Source organism: Eurosta solidaginis, chromosome 5, assembly GCF_040869045.1.
Source record: "Eurosta solidaginis isolate ZX-2024a chromosome 5, ASM4086904v1, whole genome shotgun sequence".
NCBI lineage: Eukaryota > Metazoa > Arthropoda > Insecta > Diptera > Tephritidae > Eurosta > Eurosta solidaginis.
Window position 1 is genome coordinate 224,695,513 of NC_090323.1, and position 12,417 is coordinate 224,707,929.

Here is a 12,417-nt window from a genome sequence, read left to right on the forward strand (position 1 = left end):
TACAAATTTATGTATACGGAATATATATGGCGTTTTTGTTGTTACTAAAAAAATAGTTTTATTTATATTAAATCTTTTATCATTTTTTTTTTAACTTTGAAAAAACTCCGAACACCATTCCTTCATTATATGACATTCGACTGCCTAGTCCACTGCCTTCCACTCTATTCGCAACATAACCTCTACTTAAGCTGCCAAACTATATAGTAAACAATGTTCGCGAAAGTTGGCGCCAATTGTCAAACATCTGCTGTCAGCGCTAGGATGATTTAATTTGTGCAAAAACGTAATTACAATTAATTAGTGATAACTTAAAAATGCCAGAGTTAAGCGCAAACTTTTCACCAGAGCAATTAAGCAGTTTGGATGGCAGTGCATTCCTTTCATCACTTGAAGATCCAAAGTGTTGGAGAAGCATACCTCTACTTAACTATACCCCTTTGCACGAGCTGAAAGATATTAGCATAGTGAGATTTCGCGGCATGATTCAAGACATGTTAGATCCCGAAATGTACTTAGAACGTTATGAAGTCTTAAAAAAAGATGAAAATTCTGCTAGAATGCAGGAAGGCAAGTATCGTGATTGTGTCGTGCTGAACGAAGGTGAACAGGTAAATCACGATGCAAAAGCAAACGTGCATGGTGAGCGCCGCACATTATTCGTTCTATCCATACCGGGCTTGAACGACTGGTGTCAAGATTATGAATCTCAGTGTAGCCGCAACAGTTTGCCACAAAAACTTTTGGTTCCCGCAAATGCTTGTGTGGGAGGAGCTAAGAAACGATCAGCACCAAAAGATGAAGAGTCTATGGATATTGAAGTGGAGGCGGCAACTGAAAACGGCGATGTTGATTCTAATAAACGCAAGCGCACCGAAGACAATAATAATGCCAATGGATGTAGAGTAAATGTCGCACAAACATCAAATACGGTCATTGGTATGGAATACCATCTAAATTCTCCAATACCTGAACGTCCTAGCAAAGCGTGTATGATAAAAATATATGAAGACTTTGAGAAATATAAACTGAATACTATAATAGATGTTGTTGGCTTTCTATCTGTGAATCCCGCATTAGATGCATCAGCTATGGATGTTAATGAGTTTGATAATGTTAATGAAATTCACGCACAAAACCCACCACCATCACTAATTCCACGATTACATGCTATAGCCGTACACTCTCTACCACATCCCAATCCACTATTGGATGAGAGGTTGATTACACCGTTGCAGGAACGACAAAACCAATCAACAGATTTAAATATGTTGCATGTTGGTAATGAATTTCGTGTCTTTTTGAAACTTTGCTTATTCAATGATACTTGGGCAGCAGATTATTTACTATCACACCTTATGTCGTCAGTGTAAGTTTATCTAAATATTTGCTATTAATAGGCGACTTGAAGTAATATTTTTTTAATTTTATATATAGCTATTGCCGAGTTGATTCTCAATGTCTTGGACGATTTCTGGTAAACATATTCAATATACCTTTAAATCGTCTACCTAATTATGTGAAGCAAGTTTACGATTTATTAAATACAATTCTACCAGCCAGTCACTATATCACAATGACCGCAACAACAATGAATGACGCTAATTTTGGACCAAAGTAAGTCACCTTAATATGTTGTAGTATGAATGTATGTCCTGCAAGTAATATCCTTCCACATGACACCAACTATCTTTTCAATTGCAATGTGAATCCAAGGCCTTGTAACATCCATTTCTCCTTGAGCCAATGCTATTGAAACAATTACAATTTATGAGTGATCGCACCTATTGGATGAGGCGAAGCACTTTTAAAAGATAACGCTCCCCAGCGGGAACTTCTTTATCGTAGTCAGAAGAAATAGTACTAAAACGATTTGAAGCAACAAAAAACACATTAAGATGTAGAAAATTATTCCCTAGCTAAGCTTACGTTATTTATTTAATAATTTTTATACAATTTGAGGCGCTTCATATAAATGTTGAAACTTCCTCGGTTTCGGACCGTCTTAGTTTCCAGCTTTTTATAAGTCTGTAGCTCCTAGAGGAAAACCGAGGAACTCAAGACAGGAAAATTAAACTCGATGGCTGATCTACAGATGTTTATTTTTATTTAAATTTATATTTTACAAACAAATTAGCAAAATATGTTTGGAGGCTTATGCTTTTTGGTTGTGTAAATTATCGTGGCCTCGACCTCCTTTTCTCCACGCTTGGCGAGACTGTTACCTCCATACTTCCTCGGAGAACAGGGGCTGAATCGTTAATCGTATGTTATCGGATTAAATACGATACGAAAAAAACTTACTTGATACATCAGTCGTATAAGTTAAATGTGATAATAACATACGATAGCAAACAAATATCGATTTATTTTGGATGAATTGCTCTTTTAAGGACCAAAAGTACGTTGAATCATATTTTGAAGTTATAATACATAGAAAAACGTCGAATTGGTTGTAAAAATACGAAAAAAATATCAATTCAGCGGTTACGTTCAATTACTTGTTCACGTTTATCATCATGCTCAACATAAGAGCCGATTAGACTTTTATGATTCATATACTTTGTTTAGATGTTCTGAATAGATGCTGAGTTAAATTTGATGTTAAGGTTGTGTGTACAACACTTTATAAACCTTTTCTGTGTCCATTATTTTCAGGAAAGACTATGAAACAAACAAATTAGTTTCTGGTATGCTTCAATTAGCACCACAAACCCATCTTGTCATTGATGAAACACATACTAAATCGGAAGCTTTAAATAGCAACGGTATATTGTCCATGACACTACTGGGATATGTTATGCGACATCAACAGTTAAAATGTAATTTTCAATTCTATGAACTTGAATATGATGTGGATATACCAATATTGTCTCTTAGTGAAAAGAAAAGTGTGCTGCCAGTAAGTTGTATTCATTGGTGTATACTACAAATGGCATATTTCTAATTGTGTTTTGTATTAGTACGACGCATTTGTACCCATCGAATGTGATGAACAATCCATCGCCGTAATTGCGGAGTCACTAAATGCAGCACGTCACTATTTAAATCCAGCGCGCTTAAATCAATTTAGACGTTTTCTCACACTTGCAAAACTAGTGGAGTTTACTGTAGATGAAGCTCAAAGTGAAATGGTACAAAATGATTTTGTTGAAATGCGTAAAACGAAAGCCATACGAGATGCAGAAGAATTACATCATCTGCTAGTATTAGCGCGTCTACTATCCATTGCGCGTGGCAAAAATGTGCTTATAAAGGATGCATGGGAGTTGGCTAAACAGATGGAATCAACACGCCAGAAAAGATTCGAAAGCCTGCCTACCGATATTACAAGGAAACAGTAATTGAGAATCTTTGTTAAATTTTGAGCATATATAAATAAAACAATATTGTTACTTTATACTATATTCATGCCATATATATGTACATACAGGCGGACTACAAATCAAATACATATCTTTTCCGAGATGGTCCATGAAAACTAGGGCCACGAAGACAATCATGGTATGCAAACGTCTAGCAGGCTAATCATGGGGTTGTAGCCAACATGTACTAAGATGGATGTATACTATATCAACATTCAAGTTGATATTTTAAAAATCTTTTATTTTGATTTTAAGTATAAAAATTTATTTTTGTTTATTTTTGAGTTTAGATATTTTCCAACTAATTAGAATTTTCTTTTTTTGAAGTTATTCAAAATTTTAAGTTAACACGAAAACTTAATTAAAATTATTTTAAAAATTAAAGTAAAGAGTACAAAGTAGTTAACACTATATTTACTCCCCCTCCAAGAAAATTTGAAACAAACAAATTATTAATTAATATTAAATGTAACCTTTTTTTGTTTTTTGTTGTCTAATGTATTTGTATTTAAATTAGTGTTAATAAGTATGTTTGCTGGTTTAAGTAAATTAATTGAAATATTTTTAATATTATTTTTGTATTGAATTGTAAATGTTTTATGTTTCTTAGAGATAACTTTAAAAGGTCCTTCATAAGGTGATTCTAAATTAGATTTTCTAATTGTTTAGGAACGAAAAAATTTTCTTTGTTATGATGAAAAACTTTAGAACGAACAAGCGAAAAATATTCTCTTATTTTATGAAGAGCGTCATTAGAAAAATCATGTTCTTTATTACTATTTGAAATAATTAATTCACCAGGTATTCTAAGTGTTTGGCCATAAACAAGTTCAGCAGATGAACATTTTAAATCTTCTTTAATAGAAGTTCGTAAACCAAGTAGAATGAATGGTAAAATGTCGGACCAATGAACCGAGTCGTTTGATGCTATAATTGCTGCTTTTAAAGTTCGATGAAATCTCTCTATCATGCCATTTGCTTGGGGATGGTAAGGAGATGTATGAATTTTATGAGAACCTAAAAGTTTAGTTAATTCTGTAAAAAAATTTGAGGTGAATTGTGAACCTTGATCTACTGTAATATTTAATGGTATACCAAATCGTGGTATATAATTTTGAATAAAAGTTTTTACTATAGTATTTGTTGAAATATCTTTAAGCGGATAAGCTTCAGGCCAACGTGAAAATCTGTCAATAATTGTTAAAATATAACAATTTCCATTTGAAACTGGAAGAGGTCCAACAATATCCATATGAGTATGTTCAAAACGGCCTGATGGTATTTGAATTTTTTGGATAGGAGATTTAGTATGTCTTGAAATTTTGGATTTTTGACAATTGATGCAAGATGAAGTCCAATCATTAATCCCTTTACGCATGTTAGGCCAATAATATTTATTTTGAATTAATTTTCTAGTTGTTCTTATACTTGGATGAGATAATGAGTGAATTTTGTCAAATATAATTCTTCTCATAGAATGTGGAACATAAGGTCGAAAAGGTTGTAGAGAAACATCACACCATATATTTAAATTAATAACTGGAATATAAATTTCTTTTAAATTATTTTTAGAATTTTGATCAGAAATGGTTTTTTGTAAAAATATCAGTTTGCTGTTCTTTATATAAAGTTTCTAAATTTATATCTTGAGTTGAAATTGCATTTATTTCTGGAATACGGGAAAGTGTGTCGGCAACTATGTTGTCTTTTCCACGTATATATTGAATATCATTTGTAAATTGAGCAATATATTCAAGATGACGTAGTTGACGAGGAGATCTATCTACTTTAGAATTTAGAACATGAATTAAAGGTTTAAGATCAGTATAAATAGTAAAAGTTCTACCTTCAAGAAAATGTTTAAAATGTTTAATTGAATTATAAATAGCCAAAAGTTCACGATCAAATGTTGAATATTTAGTTTCTGTTGTAGTTAATTTTCTTGAAAAATAAGCTAAAGGTTCTAGTATATTATTGCTAGTTTGTTGAAGAACTGCTCCAATAGCAACATTTGATGCATCTACTGCTAATGATAAAGTACCATTTTTGTCGAAATGTGTAAGTAAAGTATTTTTAGCAAAAAGTTTTTTAACATTTTCGAAAGCTGTTGTGGTTTCATTTGTCCAATTTAATTGTTTGAGTTTGTTTTTAATTGCATGTGTTAACATTTCATGCAGAGGACTAAGTTCTGTTGCTAACATTTTAATATATCTGTGATAGTAATTTATCATACCTAAAAATTTTTGTAATTTATTTATAGAAATTGGTTTTTCAAAATTTGTTATGATTTCAATTCTATCTAAAGATGGTTTAATACCTTCGCCAGAAATTTCGTAACTTAAGAAATTTAATTTATTTACACCGAGAGTACATTTTGAAGGTTTAATATTTAAATTATATTCTTCAAGTCTTTTGAAAACTGATTTTAAATGATTTATATGTTGATCTTCATTATCACTGGCAATAAGAATGTCATCAATGTATGTAAATACAAAATCGAAATCAGAAAATACTTCATTAATAAAGCGTTGGAAAGTTTGAGCACTGTTTCGTAAACCGAAAGGCATTCTTACGAATTCAAACATTCCAAAAGGGGTAGTTATTGCAGTTTTATGAATGTCTTCTTCTGCCATTGGAATTTGGTGGTAAGCACGCACAAGATCAATTTTGGAAAAAAATTGTTTGTTTTTTAAATCAATTGTTAAATCGTGAATATGTGGTAAAGGATACCGATCTGGTGTAGTAATAAAATTAAGTCTTCGATAGTCTCCGCAAGGTCTCCAATCATTTGGTTCTTTTTTAGGAACGAGATGAAGTGGAGATGCAATAGGAGAATTTGAGGGTCTGCATATACCCGTTTTAACTAAAAATTCAAATTCAGCTTTAGCAATTTTAAGTTTGATTGGATCAAGACGTCTGGGTTTCGAAAATGGTAAAATACCTTTTGTTTCTATCCTGTGAACCGTATGGTGTTTAACTTTTTTAGTATAATCTGGTTCACAGGTAATAGACGGAAATTCATTAAGTAATTTTGAAAACTTATTTTCGACAATAGGAATTTTGAGTGAGAAAATATCAGAAAATCCAGAAGATCCAGCAACTTTAATTTTTGTAGTAGAATCCATTATTTCTTTATTTTTAATATTGACAATAATTCCGAATTTTTCTAAAAAGTTTGCTCCTAAAATTGGTGTATCAATGTTCGCAATAATGAATGGAAATTCAAAATCTCTTCTTAAACCTAAATCAATTTTAAGTAGTTTTGTACAGAAAGTTTCAATTGAAGAACCGTTTGCTGCAGTCAAAGTAAGATCCGAATTTCTTTTATAAATTTTAAATTTATAAAAAGGAATAACTGATACAACTGCGCCGGTATCGATAAGAAAATTAAGTTTATTGAATTTATCAAATATGAATAGGCGACGAGTAGGTTTAATAATAATTCCATTATCCGTCACCGTCATAATGGATTGTTTCAGTTTAAATTTTGTTCGGAATTTGAATTATGATTTTGATTGAAATTGCATGGGGGTATACATTTAAGAGCGTTATTCTTAAATTTTTTGTGATACCAAGAAATATTTGTTTGCAAATTAAAATTATGATTGTTTGAAAAATTTCTGGATCTTGAAAAATGTCGAGATTTAGATCTATTTCTATCTTTAGATCTTGAACGAATATATAATTCATTAATATCATTAGAAATTTTATTTAAATTTTGATAAATAGCCGTAGTTAATTCAGTTAAATTTTTAACGCATTGTTCTAAAATATTATTATTTATATTTGAGACTACAGGAGATTTGGAAGAATGAGGTTTATTGATTAAATCAAAAAGTTTGTCAGCTAAAATAATAATTTCATCTCTGTTTTGATTATTATTGGAAGTCAAATTAATTTGTATTTCTTGTGGTAATTTACGAATCCACAATTTAAAGAGTAATTCTTGGCTAACTATGGAGTCAGAACCTATAAGTGATTTCATAAATCTGAATAATTCAGATGGTGAACGATCACCAAGTTCAGTTTTTGAAAATAATTGTTCTAACCGTTTTTCTTCGCTAAGAGAAAATCTTGCACATAGAATTTTTTTGATTGTATCATATTTATTAAAAAGAGGAGGAGGGTTAATAACATCTAAAATTTTAGAAATAGTATCTCGTTGAAGAGTAATTAGAACATTTTGAAATTTTAAATTATCATCAGTGATATTATTAATTTCAAATTGTCCTTCAGTAAGTAAAAACCAGGCATCAGGACAATCTTGCCAAAATTGTGGTAATTTAATAGATTTGATAGAAGGAAAATTTGTAAAGTTATCTTGTGTTGAAGTATCTTGTGTTATATTAGAGTTGCTGTTTTGTGTTGTATTAATGTTAGAATTTTGAGTTGTATTGTGAGTCATTGTATTATTTGAATAGTTGTTGTTTTGTATTTCCGAATTTGTAAATTTACGGGTTCGTATTTGTGAACGTAGAACCATATGAAAAAAAAAAAAAATTTAATGAAAAATTTGAAAATTAGAAAATATTTAAGATTTTTTTTGGAAAGGGAGTTAACAATTTAAATAAAATATTTAATTTTATATAAAAAATAAGTAAATTTAAATAATTTATATTAAAATTGTTAAAATATAAAAATAATCTTAAAATAAATTTGAAAGTTAAAAGGTTTAAAATTTTAATTTAAATTATAATTGAAAAATTTTAAATTTAATATTAAAATAAACATTATACTTACATAAAATTAAATTTAATAAAAAAATATTAAAATTAATAAGTAGTTGATTGATGATTGTTTAAAAATTTCTTGAAATTAATATCTGTATTGTTTGATATCGTAATGCTTTTAAAATATGCAATGGCTTTGTTGTTTTCTTTGTAAATCTCTTAATTTTCATCGTGATGTCTTCATTTTTAATCTGTTCTTGTGTGTATTGCGTGCAAAATTGTTGTGGCTTGGATAACCCAATCGTTGTAAATGTTTTAATTTTGTTTACACACGTTTTTAGAGTTCTTTATTAATTAACAAATCGTAAACAAATTTTATTTTGTATTTTTTTTATGTTGCATAAAATTCATAGAATGCTTACTAGTAAATTTCTGTTATACGTACTTTTATGTTTTAAATTTGATTTTCAACACTTATTCTTTGTTTTAATGTTTCGTATATATAATTTACAGCGACTGTTATATGAAATTTGCACAGAATGTTGTTGTATTGCTTCCTGTTCACAAATGTATAGGGAACACAAACATAGTTAAATTATATGCACAAGAATTTCAATAGTGCTATTTATTAAATTTTTTTATTCAGTTAATTCTTCAGCGCGTACTGCATTATGCTATTTTTATTATAACAAATATGGAGGGATAGTTATGTACATTAATAATCCCAGTTTTCTTTAATTACATCACGTTACTATATATTGCGAAATCACATAAAAGGAAAATAAATTCGTCTATGATCCAAGTTGATTTTGGTTTTAAAGTTCGGTTTAAAGTTCGTTTTAAAGTTGTAGGATCATTGGTAGGATAGCCAATATATCAACATTCAAGTTGATATTTTAAAAATCTTTTATTTTGATTTTAAGTATAAAAATTTATTTTTGTTTATTTTTGAGTTAAGATATTTTCCAACTAATTAGAATTTTCTATTTTTGAAGTTATTCAAAAATTTTAAGTTAACACGAAAACTTAATTAAAATTATTTTAAAAATTAAAGTAAAGAGTACAAAGTAGTTAACACTATATTTACTATATATCAACATTCAAGTTGATATTTTAAAAATCTTTTATTTTGATTTTAAGTATAAAAATTTATTTTTGTTTATTTTTGAGTTTAGATATTTTCCAACTAATTAGAATTTTCTTTTTTTGAAGTTATTCAAAATTTTAAGTTAACATGAAAACTTAATTAAAATTATTTTAAAAATTAAAGTAAAGAGTACAAAGTAGTTAACACTATATATACCATGATAGTAAAACCTATTATAAACATATGGCTCGATAGCCTGGGCATCGAGAACAACTCGGGCGACGACGAGGCAAGCACTGTAAAAACTTCAGCGATTGACATGTATCTGCATCACGGGTGCTATGCGCACATGCCCTACAACAGAAGCTATCCTCGATCTAACGCCGCATATATCGATAGAGCAGTCAGTCAACCTGAACATCGCAAAGGAGGGCTCGGGCAAAGGCAAGGTCATATCGTCCCGAAGCATGGATGAATACAGAGAGAAGATCCCAATCTCTCAACTACCGAGGGATGATATCATCAGGCAGATAGTTTTTGATAAAATGTATAAAGTATAATTGGGAGACAATGGTACATGGAAGGAAAACAGAATTGAGAGCATTCAGCAGCTACACAGAATAGTATGGTATACCGATGGTTCGAAGACGCCTGAGGGGATGGGATCTGGAGTCGTTGGACCCAGAGCCAAGATATCAATACCCCTGGGAGCATACCCGAGAATTTTTCAAGCGCCATAAGCCGGTGCGCTGACCAGAACCTCAGCGCGGATACTCCAATGAAACAATTGTCATACTCAGTGGCAGTCAGGCCGCCCTCAAGGCGATCTCGGCGTTTGAAATAAAATCTGTACTGGTTGTTGTTGTTGTAGCGATAAGGTTGCTCCCCGAAGGCTTTGGGGAGTGTTATCGATGTGATGGTCCTTTGCCGGATACAGATCCGGTACGCTCCGGTACCACAGCACCATTAAGGTGCTAGCCCGACCATCTCGGGGACGATTTATGTGGCCACATTAAACCTTCAGGCCATCCTCTCCCTCCCCACCCCCAAGTTCCATGAGGAGCTTGGCGTCGCCAGAGCCTAGTCTATTAGTGAAACAGGATTCGCCGCGGATAGGTGAGGTTGACAATTAGGTTTGGAGAAGCTATATATTGCGCTGGCAACCTGAAGGGTTGCGCTACACACCCCTTGAATCTGGTATTTTAGTCGCCTCTTACGACAGGCATACCTACCGCGGGTATATTCTTACCCCCTTACCCGCTGGGGGTATCTGCACTGGTCCTTGCGTGCGTTGAAAAGCTAAATCAACTAGGATCACACAACGAAAAATTGTTGGCCTGGGTTCCTGGCCACAGGGGTTTTGAGGGAAATGAGCAGGCGGACAGCCTGGCCACAGAGGTTAGCAACGACAGGACCCATTGGGCCCGAGCCGTTCCTGCCAGTAGGCCCGCAGGAAATTAGGGGCCATCTATTTGTAGAAGAGAGGGAAAACAGCGAAGAACACTGGCGCAATATGCCAGGCCTAAGGCAATCTAAGTTACTGTTAGGGGGTTACAGTACAACTCGATATAGGGCATTAATAGGCCTCTCGAAAGACAACCTAAGAGTCCCAATAGCTATACTTCCATGACACTGTAGACTGAACAGCCACACGCAGAAGCTGGGCATAATATCGAACAACACATGCCGATTTTGTGGTCGATCAGTGGAGACGACGGACCCTATCCTTGTTGTTGTTGGTGTAGCAGTGCTTCGCCGTGCGACCGATCACATGCGGACCATATCCTCCTGGAGTCTGATGCAGTCTCAAGACGCAGGGCTAAGTTTATGGGCTCACCATGGCCAGATCATTCTCACATCAAATCCCTCAAGCCAGGTGAACTGCTAGGGTTCATCAGAGATGTCGGCTTGGATGAGGTGATGAGGGCACAATAGACCAATGGTCGCAGTGCGATCCACAATTAATTATCTATCTATCCGACATGGTCGTAGTTGGCGGGGGGCCTAGCCTAGAAGGTTCAATGTGGTAGTTGTAGCGGTGGTTCAATGTGGTCATGTTAATTGTTCCTGAGATTGTCCGGCAAAGGACCATAAACATCTATAACAAAACCTTCGGGGAGTATCAATAATATAATTATATATATTAATACAACAAAAACAAAGGAGTGCCTTTATTGTAGCAAACGCGTGGTAAGTTCTGCCTTCTCTCGCTTGGATAGATACGCGAAAAAAGAAAGAACATGCTCATTCCCGCATTGGCAGCCAAGGCACTGTTAACGGACCCCCGCGGTAGGTATGTCTGTCGTAAGAGGCGACTAAAATACCAGATTCAAGGGGCTGTGTTGGGAAACCCTTCAGGTTGCCAGCACAATATATAGCTTCTCCAAACCCAATTGTCAACCTCACCTATCCGCGGCGAATCCTGTTTTACTAACAGGCGAGGCTCTGGCGACCCCAAGCTCCTCGTGGAACTTGGGGGTGGGGAGGGAGGGGTTGGCCTGAAGGTTTAATGTGGCCACATAAATCGTTCCCGAGATTGTCGGGCTAGCACCTAATGGTGCTGTGGTACCGGAGCGTACCGGATCTGTATCCGGCAAAGGACCATTACATCGATAGCACTCCCCAAAGCCTTCGGGGAGCAACCTTATCGCTACAACAACAACACTGATCACGGGTATGAGCTCAACCTCCTAATCCAAAATGTTGTGCGGCCTGTGCCTATTGGTGATTTACAGCCAGGAGATATATTTGGCTGTTTGAGCATAGAATGCGTGTATAAGACGTTTGCTAGATCTGTCACTGTCGCTGCCTTCACACGACTGATGGGTGAATACGGAATAGTTTCACGATGCTCTACCTTTGACCTGCTTGACAAGCCAGTGGTTGTTCTTTGGGGAAGATTAAGTCCTTCCCGCGATGCCGATGGTGTGTACCTTAACTTAGACGCAAATCTATTCGAAGTGTGTTGGATCATATTTTCAAGTCCTTGGAGATATGACGCTGCGGAGTTTTGCATAACAGAGTAGCTAGAATACGTCACAATGCAGGGTGTCATTCATCAATGTTTGAAGTCCGGATAGTAACCATAAATTTGTCATTAATGTGTTTTTGGTTTAGGTAAAATAAAACAATTTTAAATTTTTAATCTTTAAAACTTTATTTGCAACTATAGTGTAAACCATATGTCAAACGATTATTAAATTGTTACATTTATCACATAGCCGGAGTAGCATAATCAGTTGTCAGAGGCGCAATAGCCAAAAAGCAGCAATAGTATGTCAAGATGAATTCAAAT

The 12,417-nt window shown here is 33.7% G+C and overlaps 1 protein-coding gene across 1 annotated transcript; it reads left to right on the forward strand.

Annotated features, from left to right (window-relative positions):
- The first annotated feature begins 221 nt into the window (after positions 1-221).
- Positions 222-3,407, forward strand: LOC137252593 (mini-chromosome maintenance complex-binding protein). The gene is made up of 4 exons (XM_067788566.1): positions 222-1,369; positions 1,438-1,617; positions 2,659-2,902; positions 2,964-3,407. Exons 1-4 carry the CDS (start codon positions 318-320, stop codon positions 3,342-3,344), a joined length of 1,857 nt encoding a protein of 618 aa, XP_067644667.1. The 5' UTR covers positions 222-317; the 3' UTR covers positions 3,345-3,407.
- Positions 3,408-12,417: the final 9,010 nt, after the last annotated feature.

Bases quoted from the DNA above. Each gene is read 5' to 3' on its own strand.
- LOC137252593 (XM_067788566.1), top strand. From the start codon at position 318: ATGCCAGAGTTAAGCGCAAACTTTTCACCAGAGCAATTAAGCAGTTTG. The intron at 1,370-1,437 runs GTAAGTTTATCT...TTTTATATATAG, and splicing joins TCACACCTTATGTCGTCAGT to CTATTGCCGAGTTGATTCTC. The intron at 1,618-2,658 runs GTAAGTCACCTT...CATTATTTTCAG, and splicing joins GACGCTAATTTTGGACCAAA to GAAAGACTATGAAACAAACA.